Raw genomic sequence first — 12,518 nt, 5'->3', positions numbered from 1 at the left:
AGTACCTAACTGAATTTATGATTTTAGAATTAAATAAAAAGTTATTCGATAAGAACTTACTTTTTTGGATAGCAACTTACGAGATTATAGAAAAATGGAACTATTGAACAATAAAGAAAGGGTAAACAAGAGAAAGGGTGTTTTACTAAATAATTTGAATAATGTTTTATTAACAAGAAAACGTGTTTTATTACAATGTCTTCATCCTACATCGATAGTGAGAGTAAACAAGAGAACGTTTCCTCTTCTATAAATAAGAAAGGTTGTGAAATGTTTCAAAGGGACCAAACCATGAGAACTTTCATATGTCTACCTTTTTAGGATGTTGAGGGTATTCTTTTGTGAGATTGTCTTTATTGGAAATTGTCCATTTAAATTTTAGAATCCCGAAAATGGTTTTGAACAAGATTTTTTAGGTTCAAACAGAGCTTCAGTTGAAAAACCGTTATGTAGTTTGGTATATTGAGTTGAATCGGTCTGAGTTTGATCAATTTGGACCGATAAAGGAAACATTTTCTTTTAAGCACATACATTTGAAACTCCCATGATTTTTCAAATTGTTTCTAATAATATTATAAATAAGTTACCTAAACATAAAATTATAATTGTCTGAAAAATAAATTTGATTCAAAAATACAAAATATATACAAACCGAGTTCCAATAGAAAAAACGTTATGTGGTTTGGTATATTAAGCTGAATCGGTCTGAGTTTGATCAATTTGGACCGATAAATGAAGCATTTTTCTTTCACCACATACATTTGAAACTCTCATGATTATTCAAATTGTTTATAATAATAATATAAGTTACGTAATGTTATATAAATATAAAAAAAATCTGTCACACCTCCAAACCAAGGATGGCGGAAACGTCCGGGGGTGGAGGACTTTATGTAGAGTATCACAACAACGAGTATAATAGTGCTCAAAGTAAATACAACCATCATAAATATAATCGAAAAAGTTACATCAAAGTATATGTTTACATGATTCGAATCAATTACATTATGATACAAAATGAACTAATTGACGTTTATCGTCCCATCCTCAAAACGTTGTTGATTTCCTGTTTTCACTGAATTCCTGAGAATACAAGTAGTTTTGAAAAGTGTCAACACAAAGGTTGGTGAGTTCATAAGCTTTTGACAGTAAGAGTTTAAAAATCGATATTTGTAAAGAGATGTATGTTACCAAGAAAAATCCAATATTTTCCTTATAAAAGTTATGTGGTCCTAAATACCAGGACCGAAAATGAAAAAGTATTTGTCATACTTAAAGATATGAAAGTGGTTTCAAATTGGCGTAAAACCCTTTTTGATATGAAGACGTACAAGTATTTTTCCATACTTAAAGTAATTTCAGTGAGCTAAATCGACATAACTCGCTAAATTAAAGTTAGAACCCGTAAATCTTATGATTTGTTAATACCACATGTGAGCTATCATAACCATACTTGACTTAGACGGCCTCGTAATACGACGTTCTTCAGGCGTCGGAACTGTTATGACACTTGTCACCTCAAACCTGCCGGTCTAGCTGTTGCAAGCAGCTCTGGTGTGGGTTTGTCAAGCCCAATATAGATTTATACACAACTATCACGTTCTCCTTACAAGAGATTCTTGTTACAATTTACAGGACTTTTTGAATTGGTTACTTTAGAAGTAACCCGAAGCGAATGACTCACAAATTTATGTGAACTAAAATGAAAACCTTTGATAAATAAGTTTGAATAGTAAATGATACATAAACTATACCTATTATAGTTTATCCAAAACGTTTGTAATGTATAAGAACTCTTTCATGAAAATGCATTAGTGCTATGAATCCATAAACTATGCTTATTATAGCTTAATATACGTGTTCTAAATGAATGAATAATCTTATCATGAATGACTAAGTTTCAGTTTATGATGATAAACTAACAAGGAAACACATTCAATATTTAGAACTCATTGTTATACACTTTGCTCAACATAATACAAAGTGTTATGAAATTTATATGTTGTTAACTAAATTTAGCCTTTTTGCGCTGTTTTAGAAAAGTCATAGAAAAATCATACGAAGTCGAAAAATAAATCTGTAAATTCTGAGAGTTTCCAAAATGTGTCTAGTTTACTCATAATTTTTATCATGATTTTTAATGACCTCCAACTTGGGTGAAAAAGTCCATAATCACAGACTGGTCCGGATTGGTGTTTGAAATGATAGGCAGTTTTGTAAAAATCACCATAAATTATAGAAAAATCGTATGGAGATGTGCAAGTAGTCATTTTAAAGCTAAGAACAGGAACTAATTACATCTAAAACAGTTTTGAAAACAAAAATGTTTAAGTTGTCCAAAACAGTCTGTGAATGGAGTTGAACTTTTCTGATGAATGTTGTTAGAAAATTTTAGTTATGTTCTTGGTGTTTTAACTTGTATTCCCCCCCCCCCCCTAAAAACTTGATAAAACATGAAAATGTAGGGTTATGAACTCACCTTGAGTATTTCAGTAGATAAGTGTTGAAGAAGAGAAGTGTTCAACCCAAGAACACTTGAAGGATCACTTGAAGATTCGAAGATCTAACACGATTAAGATGGAGTTTGTGTAAGATATCCATGATTTGAGTAGAAAGAAGTGAAATGATCATAAGGAGAATGAATTGTGCTTACCAAATGTGAAGGAAAACCCAAGATTAGCCCTTGAATCTCGAATTCTAGAGAGAGGAAGTGAGAGAGGAAAGAGTTTGATCTTCTTGGTGAAATGAGAGAAAATGAGAGAAGTGAGGAGAGAGGAGAGTTTTCTTACCCTTGACCAAGTGTATGGCTGAAAAAGGGTGGGAAAGTACCATGAAATGACTAGGTATGGGCTGATGGTGAATAGTGACATGGAGTGGGTATGGGAGGTTGCTTGTGTCATAGATTGAAGCAAAGTCAACACTCCATCCTCTTGTACTTCACCCACTCTTCTTGGATAAGGTTTATCCCCAAAAACGTGGATAATTAATAAATATGGGGCCTTATATGTTAAAATAAAGTTTTGGGTGAAAATCCCACATTAAAATAATTAAAAACGGGCCTTAAACGCAAAACTAGACGAAAACCGGGAGAAAAAGAACTTCCAGCGAGACCTCTCGGTCCTAGGCCGAGGTTCGGTCCCTACTGATGCCGAGCCGGAAGCGAAATGGGGCGAACCAGAAGTGAGAGGCGAAGGCGAAGGCTCGGTCCGAAGTCTTAGAAGCGAAGGTGGTCAGACCCGAAATGAACCGAATGAACAGTAGTCTCGGGTTCGGGTGGGTGTATGCGAGGTTCGGCCTTGAGAGGACCCCTCGGGTTCGGTTCTTCCTGGAGCCTTCGGGTTCGGGTCTTCTTGGTCTCGGTCCCTAAGAGGACTTTCGGGTCCTAAGAGGCTTCGACCCTTTTAAGAGGGTTTCGGGTCCTTAAGCCCTTTTTGCCCGTTCTTGCCCCGTTTCAAGTGGTTTTTGACCCGGTTAAGGGTCGGGATGACCCGAATGACTTCAAAAGTTACGGGAACTTTTGAGAGAGATTCGGGAGAGATTTGAGAGAGATTTCTCATTCTTGGAGAGATTTCTCATACGAAGATAGATTTAGGAGAGATTTCACATCCTTAGAGAGATTTCTCATACGAAGAGAGATTTGGGAGAGATTTCACATACTTGGAGAGATTTCTCATACGAAAAGAGATTTGGGAGAGATTTCACATACTTGGAGAGATTTGGGAGAGATTTCACTTACTTGGAGAGATTTCTCATACAAAGAGAGATTTGGGAGAGAGTTCACATACTTGGAGAGATTTGGGAGAGATTTCACATACTTGGAGAGATTTCTCATACGAAAAGAGATCTGGGAGAGATTTCACAATAAGGAGAGATAGAGTGAAAACGATTGAGAGAGGTTTCGTGTGTGACATTTGTGAGTGTCCGGCTTCGCAAAGATAGGTCCGTAAACCCTGTTAAGCCTTGTTTAAGGATCTTACACACTCCCGATGAGTATGCAACATTGTTTTATCGGTTTGGCTCGCCACTTACCATAATTTTAGGTTAAGGAGATCTAGATGTACGTACTTTTCGATTTATGATCTCTCATTAGAATAGCGAGTTGTTTAGTAATTACATAACGTAAGTCCTAGAACGCAAGGGTTAGTTGAGTTGACCAGTTTGACTTGTTGATTTCAGTTGACTTTGACTTGACCGGAAATTGACGGCTATCACAAAATCTACCTAAACATAAAACTATAATTGTCAGAAAAATCACTTTGATTCAAAAGCATGAAATATATACTCGATTATATTTTATAAATGAATTCATTTTATAATGACATTTTGAATCATGAAAATGCATATACACAAACTTTTATATTAAGTACCTAACTGAATTTATGATTTTAGGATTTAACAAAAAGTTATTCAATAAAAACTTGATTTTTTATAGCAACTTACGAGATTACTGAAAAATGAAACTATTGAACAATAAAATTTCTGGATATCGTTTTATTTTTATTATTTAATATTTTATTTAACAAAATGAAATTATTGGGAAATAAAGAAATGAATTTAATTAAAATGTCTTCATCCCACATTGATCGTGAGAGTAAACAAGATGTATTCTCCTCTATAAATAGGAAAGATTGTGAAATATTTTAAAGGGACTAAGGGGTTGTTTGTTTGCCTCTTAATTGAAAAATTAAGAGGCAATCTCTTAATTTTTCAGATTCAGTGTGTTTGGTAGCATCTGAATAAAATCCTCTTAATTTATAAAAATCCTCTTAATTTTTCAGATGTGAAACCATGTCTGAATTAAAAAAAAAGACGCGTATTCCTTTTTGCCCCTTATAACATTTCAGGAACCATCTTCATTTCTCTCTACTCCATTAACGACACCACCCCTTCTCCCTCCCGCTCCATCTCCAATCTGCAACCTTCCGTCGGTCTCCCTCCGCCGCCGACACCAGCCCCGCCAGCGACGCCGGCACTGACAGCCCCGACAGCGACTCCGATACCACCGCCCCTTCACCCTCCCACCGGTTCTAGGTAAGGTTTTTTCTTTCTTGCCGTAAAAATCGATTATCTATTCATAGATGGTTGTTATTTAGTTTTTTTTTTCCTGAAATCAGAAGCCCTAAAACTCGATTTTTAAATCCGGAGATGTTTTTTCTGAAGTTGTGTTCTTCCTTCAGATTTCTCCGGGTTTTTGGTTGATTGATCGAGTTTAGAGGGGTTTTTTCTGGAGTTGTGCATAGGTTTTGAATGTGGGTGTTTCTTTTATGTACTTCAATTGTAAAGATGTTGGTGTCACTTTTGGAATGTGAATTAACTGGACTTATACAAATTTCAGGGATTTCTTTTTCGAATCCCTTTTTGTTTTATAATGATCAATTCGGTTTTGAAGTCGATGAAAATACTTCCATTAATGATTGTATATATTTCCATTGAGCTTATTTGTTTTGTTGTTGAATTATCAATTGCAGGTTGAAATGTTGGAAAAAAAATTGAGAGGCTATCAAAGGGCATGTTTCATGTAATGATGGAGAAAGAGTATGAATAATTTTGTTTAGCTTGAACATTTGTTGTTTTTCATAATCACTTTTCCTTTTCTAATAGATTTGCTGATCACACCAAGGTATTTTGTATGTTTTCATGGATTTGAAAGAATTTATGTTGTATTTTGGATTTGTGTTTAATTTGGATTTTATATGGTGTTAAATATAAGAAATAGCAATGTATTTTTATTGATTTCTCTATTTTAGAATCATTAATTTCACCTTTTCCTATTAGAGAATTGTATTTTATAAACATAAACATTAAATTCAACAAAAAAAATACAAAGGGTAAAATGGTCATTTTTGTAATTCAGAATAGCAATTCAGAGGTTCCAACCAAACGGCTTATTAAAAATTCAGATCTTAAAAATTCAGACCCTCTTAGAAATTCAGACCTTTTAAAAATTCAAAGCTTAAAAGTTCAGATCCTGCCAAACAGCCCTTAAGCCATGAGATCTTCCTTGCATCTAACTTTGTAAGACGTTGAGTGTATTCTTTGGTGAGATTGTCTTTGTCGACAAGTGACCAATTAAATTTCAAAATTTCGAAAATGATTTTGGATCGTATCTTTTAGATTTGGGTCGACTTTAATAAGGATCTGAATGTCTTCTGGATGAGTTAGGCAAACTCGCTTCCATTGGAGGTCGAGTTTAAGTAACATGCCGAGTATTTGGTTGTGTTAGCCAAGTTTTACAACCTTGTATGTAATACAATTTAAAGTTTTAACCTTATAAAAGACGTCACTATTATCATATGTTCCACATAATTATGGTAATATTTATGATAAAAAACAATTTTTTTACTATTTAAGATAAAAAGTTGTCTCTATTATCATATGTTGTACACAATGATAAAATTTAAGATAGATAAAAAGATGTCTCTGTTATCGTATTTTCTACATAATGATAATATTTAATATAAACGTTTTAATTTAATATGAAATTATTATTTAATAGATAACAATAACGATTTATTTATTTTTAAAAATGATAATATTTAATATAAACGTTTTAATTTAATATGAAATTATTATTTAATAGATAACAATAACGATTTATTTATTTTTAAAAATTAATTTTTTTTCTACTTTAATGATATAACTTTGTTATCCAAAACAATTTCAAGTTCCAACCTTATCTTTTATAATATAATTCAACATAATAACAATACTAAAAATCATTTTCTATATTTTTATGAAATTTATATTTAATTGTTAATAACAATGATTTAGTTATTTTTAATATAAAATATTTTTTTATATCCCATGCAACGCGCGGACATTCTCCTAGTTAGAACAATAAATCCAACCAACACATTTTTTTTCAATACTTTAATACAAATTCCAACAATTTGCAATTAGTTATTGCAATCTTACTATTAAATAAGCTATGTTCCTACAAGGACATGTAGTGTTAAAGACATTCGAAATGTTGTAGTTAAACGAGTCATTAATTATAGAAAACATTCATTTCGTAGTCATACAAAGTGTAGATGCAGCGTGTTCGAAATTAATGCCTCAAATACAAATATCATTTTGCTTAGGGACTAACAATAATAACAGCAATACAGTCTATGTTTATTATCTTATCTGTTTAATAACAAAAATATTTAACGTCAACACTTTAATCATAATACAAAGTATAATATATAAGCAGCATGTAAGACATTTTAATTGCAACAACATCGTAAATGCAATTTCCTATATATATTGGAATTCATGTATTTAGTTGAAAATGGAAACAATGACAAAGGGTGACAGTTATTCCGTTAAAAAGAAAAGGGCGTACTAGTGTCCTCCTATGTATGTCCTACCTTTTCAACTCCAACGAAAACGCGGCTGCTTGTTTGCCAATCCCCCCATATGACTAAAATTAGAAACTCCATGGAAACAACGAAATTTCACAACCCCACCCTCGTAAACCCTAATTTTTCTTTTCTTTCATTCACCTCATAACCCTCTTTCACCCTAAATTCATCGAATATACTCTCACTTCTTTAAATTCTTGACAACCAAGAAGAAAGGGGAAAAGATTGATCGACTTTTTCAAGATAAAGTAGTCAATTTTTATTTTTGTTAATGCTAATCTGTCGACCTATCTTTCGTAATCAAATTACCTACAGCATTTGGGAATGGATTCGGTTTTGAAGAAAGGGAATGAGAAAAAGAGGAGTTTAATCAGTTCCGAGAGTTGGGTCGTGAACGATGAGAGAAAGAGAAGGAAGCAAGAACATGAGGTGCTTGAACAGAGCAAGTATGGCGATGGAATGGCATGGTTTAGAGGTTGTTTGATTGGTAAAGGGTGTTTTGGGTCGGTATTTCTTGCAAATTTGAAGAAACCCAAATCGAGATACAGCTCTTACCCACCAATTATGGCTGTGAAATCGGCTGAGGTCTCTGTTTCTTCTTCAATTCAAAACGAGAGAGAGGTTTTGAATAATCTGAGAGGGTGTCGTAATGTGATCAGATGTTTTGGGGAAGAGATTACAACCGGAGAGAATGGACAAATGGTGTACAATTTGCTGCTGGAGTATGGCTCCGGAGGAACCCTAGCTGATCTCATCAAAAAATCCGGTCAAAATGGGTTGCCGGAATCGGATGTCAAACGTCATACTAGGTCAATTCTTCATGGATTACGTCATATACATCATAACGGGTATGTCCACTGCGATTTAAAACCTGAAAACATTCTACTCATCGGTAGTTCCTCTAATGGTGATTTCACGGCTAAAATTGGCGATCTGGGGTTAGCAAAAAGGGCAAAACAGAGCAAGAAAAGCACAGTCGTCCGTTATCAGAGAGGCACCCCGATATATTTTTCACCGGAACTTCAAACCGACGGCGTCCAAGAAGCTCCGTCTGATATCTGGGCATTTGGGTGCATCGTGCTGGAGATGTTCACCGGAAAACCTCCATGGAACTCGAAAATGGAAAACAACAACGACGAATCACCTTCAATTCCGAGCAGTATATCAAGAGAAGGGAGAAGTTTCTTGAAGAGTTGTTTCTCGAGGAAAGCTTGTTTTAGATGGACGGCTGAGATGCTTTTAGCTCATCCATTTCTGGAAGGAGTCGGTGATGATAATGAAGAAGATGATGATACAGTTGAAGAGTTGGGTGAAGTTTTGGACATAAATGCCATTTGTTTATCTGTCATTTCTGAAAACGATGATGATGATGATGATGATGATGATGATGATGAGATGAGTATGTTGTCGTTTTCAGATGGGTTGAGTTATTTTTCTGAAGATGAACTCCATTGTTGGTCTGAAGAAGATGTTTCTTGTTTTTCTGTAGAAGAAAATGGTACCACTGTACCATTGAATGAAGTACATCAATACCCTATTACTTTCTCCATTTCTTCAGGAGTTTAGCTTAGTACGTATATGTTCATGAATCATGATGTTAAGTTATATCATACTTTTGTTCCATAGCCATATTTGAAATACAGATTACATTGATTTTTACTTATAGTATTATTTGTAGAAATCAGATTCGTTCTTTGTGTTACTTTCTGCCTTATATATGTGAGAAATCAGAATTGGAATGTTTTTTTTGTTTCCTTTTTGATAGCTGGTTTTTCTACAATAATGAATCGTCCTTAATATTAAGCATAGTTCTTTTTAGGTAAAATATGTATCTTATTAGATGATTTTGTTGCATGTTTTTGGAGTTTTGGTGTGTAAAACTGGATATGGTTTGTTGGTCTGTTATCATATGAACATGTGAAGACAAACTGCATACAGAATCTTTCTAACTTTTTTGGTCATTTGAGACACAAAATATAGCTTTGTTGGTCTGTAATCATATACGATAATGAACATGACATGAGGAACTATATACTCGTTTGGACTCATTTCCATGGTGGTCAAGCATGAGTTCATTGGCATCAAACTTTCCAGGAATTCATTGAAAGTGAAAATGACATGCATATTATTTATAGTTCATTATGAACAAGTGATTCAGATGAAAATTTCTGCAATGGTTATTCATCAATGGGATTTATGATCATATCTTTTACGAAAGGTTTGAAGTGAAGATGTATTTTCGAACTTCTGTTTTTAGCTTCTTTTTGGATATGTATCCTTGTTTCAATGAAAATATTACTTTCAACATTTGACCGAATAGAATATATTATATTTCAATAAAAGGAAAACATTAGAGTATGGTGACATACATCGTAATTATGATGACATACTTCGGATACTTGAGTATTTTATCATTAAAAGAGTAAGTGTAAATTCGGTCAAACATGTTTTTTATCGTTTCATCTAAAAAAGATATATATATATATATATATATATATATATATATATATATATATATATATATATATATATATATATATATATATATATATATATATATATATATATATATAGGTTTAGGTTCTACGGAAAACAAAAAACTCTAAAAATCATAAAAATGCATCAAAAAAATACTTAGATATCACAAAACTTTTTTTATGAAAAAATCGCATGTTTTTAAATTAATTCGCTGATTTTTTTTTTCGAATTTTTTATTTAATTTTTTTAAAAAAAGAATTGATTTTTTTATTTTTTTTAGCGAATTTATTAAAAAACTTGCGATTTTTTTATAAAAAAATTAAAAAAAAAAAGTTTTGTAATCTCTAAGTATTTTTTTATGCATTTTTATGATTTTTAGGGTTTTTTTGTTTTTCAAATAACCCTTCCATATATATATATATATATATATATATATATATATATATATATATATATATATATATATATATATATATATATATATATATATATATATATACAGAGAGAGAGAGAGAGAGAGCTAGGTTCAAATGTTTTTAGCAAGTACTGTGTGCCTAAATGCACCAATGAGAATTCAAGAAATAATTAAATCACTAATAAATAATAAAAGGGTATAAGAATAATCTACACTATAATTAATTATGGTAAAAGAAAACAAAATCAATCAATATCCCACTAATTTAGGTTATCAGTTTCATATAACACCACCACCGATTCCCCCTACTTCTCTAAAAATCATCGTTCTAAACACAACTACAAATCCCATGATTTCCAGTCAAGCATCCACACGCAAACATGATCTGAAACACGCTTCTATTCGTGAAATACAAGCCTGTCGGAATACAAGCCTTGAACTCGTCACCGTGCTTCGGTGACAACAGAAACACCACGAGCTCATCAACCTCCGAGGCGGCAGGCAGCGAATGTCGGTTTCTTGCTGCGGAGAGGTAACAGGAGAAGCAAGAAAACCGGAACAGCGTCGGCAGAGCCTCAAGAGGTCGTCGGTGGCCTTGCCGATCGAAACACGAGCGTGAAGGGGGTGGCGGTTCACGTCTTCAACAACAGCTTCGCAACACCGGTGGTGGAGGCAAAAGGCTGGCAGCGGTGGAGGAAGTAAGAGGGGTGAAGATGGCGGCTGGGTAAACTCCGAATGGATGGTGGCGGCTAGAGAGAAGACGAGTTAGGGTTAAGGTATGGGAGCTCAGCGCCGATAAGAGATCCAGAAACAAAGAAGAAATACTCTCCGGATTGGTACCATACTTTTGATACAGGGGAATTCAAGATGAAGTCCGGAAATTACACAACCATTGACAACCAGAATGTTTCTGGATCTGTTCCTGTAAAACTTCTTCTTTTCTTCTTGAATTGCGTTTTCATCACTTCGATACTAGATCTGAACCCTAATTTATTCGTTGGTAGCTAGATTATATTGTAAGCATTAACTAATTTGGTTGTTGGTTGTTGCAGATTCAACTCTCCAAACCTTTCCCCCATCTGGAACACAATGCAAGATCTCAAGCGCTTCTGGACCTCCCTGTGATGCCGATCGTGTGTGTTTAAATTCTTGAAGCATCTTATTAGTTTTCAACTATCTACTGCAATTTAGTAACTTCAGTTAATGGATCTCATTTAGTTCAGCTACATAGTTAAATCCATATAAACTTCATCAGTTTTAGGGCTTAGATTACTAGCATTTTAAGTTTCTTCTGGATTTGAATGCATCATGACTTAGTTAACCTATCTAAAACCTCAGCCAATTGGAAGACAAGACTCGTGTTATTTTAATCCTCCAAGCAAACTACCAACTAATGAATAACTATCAGTTAGACTTATTAGAGATGTAATCTTTGTTATATTTTCTCTTCAGATACATTCTCAAAGCCAGTATCTGGTTCATCAGAAGCACAACAAAGTAGTGGTTGGTTCAAGGTATTCACAGTTGCTGCTTACCAGCCTTACTTTGATGTTGACACATCCGATGTTTTAGAAAGAATCAAAGATTCCCTCTTGCCCTTTGGAGGAAGCTTCAATGAAAAAACCGCTAGCAACCCAGACTTGTAAGCTTAAAACGGGAGGGAAGATCATCGGGTTCAAGTCCCGTGCTCCTATCTACCATGGCTTTGGAATTCTTCTTCAAATTAAATCCGGTAATTACCATTCTCTAATCGTTTCCAATAGAATATGTTACAAAGTCTTTAAGAATATTCAAAACCATTCTGCAAGAATAGTTTATTCTGTAAGAATATTTATTGCTGTATTCTATTATAATGCATTGAATTGTTTAATTTTTGAAAATTGATTATCTTTTCTTTTTGGATTTAGGTTTTGAAGAGGCTAACATTGATGTGGAAAAGGAAGAAAACATATAGAACGAGAGTATATTATACCAGAATGTGTTATGCTACAATGTATAAAGTGTTGCTTAAAAATAATATTCTTTCAGAATAGATTAGTGTTTTTGTTAGATTTTGATGTTTTTTTTTTTTAATTTTTTCTTTCAGAATGTCGTTATTATTCAATAAATCACAATCATACAATGTAATTATTGTTATATTATTAGTTCAAGAATTGATTTGTGTATGCTTTCAGAATGTATTTAGTAGTTTATGGTTGACATTCTGCCATTCTGACAGAATAAAATCGAAAAATATATTTACTAGTTTATGGTTCGCATTCTATCATTCTGACAGAATA

The 12,518-nt window shown here is 33.4% G+C and overlaps 1 protein-coding gene and 1 pseudogene across 1 annotated transcript; both read left to right on the top strand.

Moving 5' to 3' along the window:
* The first annotated feature begins 7,370 nt into the window (after window positions 1–7,370).
* Window positions 7,371–9,007, top strand: LOC145102709 (mitogen-activated protein kinase kinase kinase 20 pseudogene; annotated as a pseudogene).
* A 2,099-nt stretch (window positions 9,008–11,106) lies between these two features.
* On the top strand, window positions 11,107–11,885 carry LOC145098890 (uncharacterized). The gene is made up of 3 exons (XM_079036485.1): window positions 11,107–11,239; window positions 11,292–11,372; window positions 11,692–11,885. The coding sequence occupies exons 1-3, from the start codon at window positions 11,107–11,109 to the stop codon at window positions 11,883–11,885; spliced, it is 408 nt and encodes a 135-aa protein (XP_078892611.1).
* The last annotated feature ends 633 nt before the right edge of the window (window positions 11,886–12,518 follow it).

The sequence above is a fragment of the Lactuca serriola genome, chromosome 4 (assembly GCF_051521515.1).
Source record: "Lactuca serriola cultivar US96UC23 chromosome 4, Lser_US96UC23_V15, whole genome shotgun sequence".
Lineage (NCBI taxonomy): Eukaryota > Viridiplantae > Streptophyta > Magnoliopsida > Asterales > Asteraceae > Lactuca > Lactuca serriola.
This window is presented reverse-complemented; position numbering and strand designations above follow the sequence as displayed.

Excerpts from the sequence above, each read along its gene's own strand:
- LOC145098890 (XM_079036485.1), top strand. The coding sequence starts at position 11,107 with ATGAAGTCCGGAAATTACACAACCATTGACAACCAGAATGTTTCTGGA. Across the intron at positions 11,240-11,291 it reads GAACCCTAATTTATTCGTTG|ATTCAACTCTCCAAACCTTT; the intron begins GTAGCTAGATTA and ends TGGTTGTTGCAG. Across the intron at positions 11,373-11,691 it reads ACCTCCCTGTGATGCCGATC|ATACATTCTCAAAGCCAGTA; the intron begins GTGTGTGTTTAA and ends TTTTCTCTTCAG.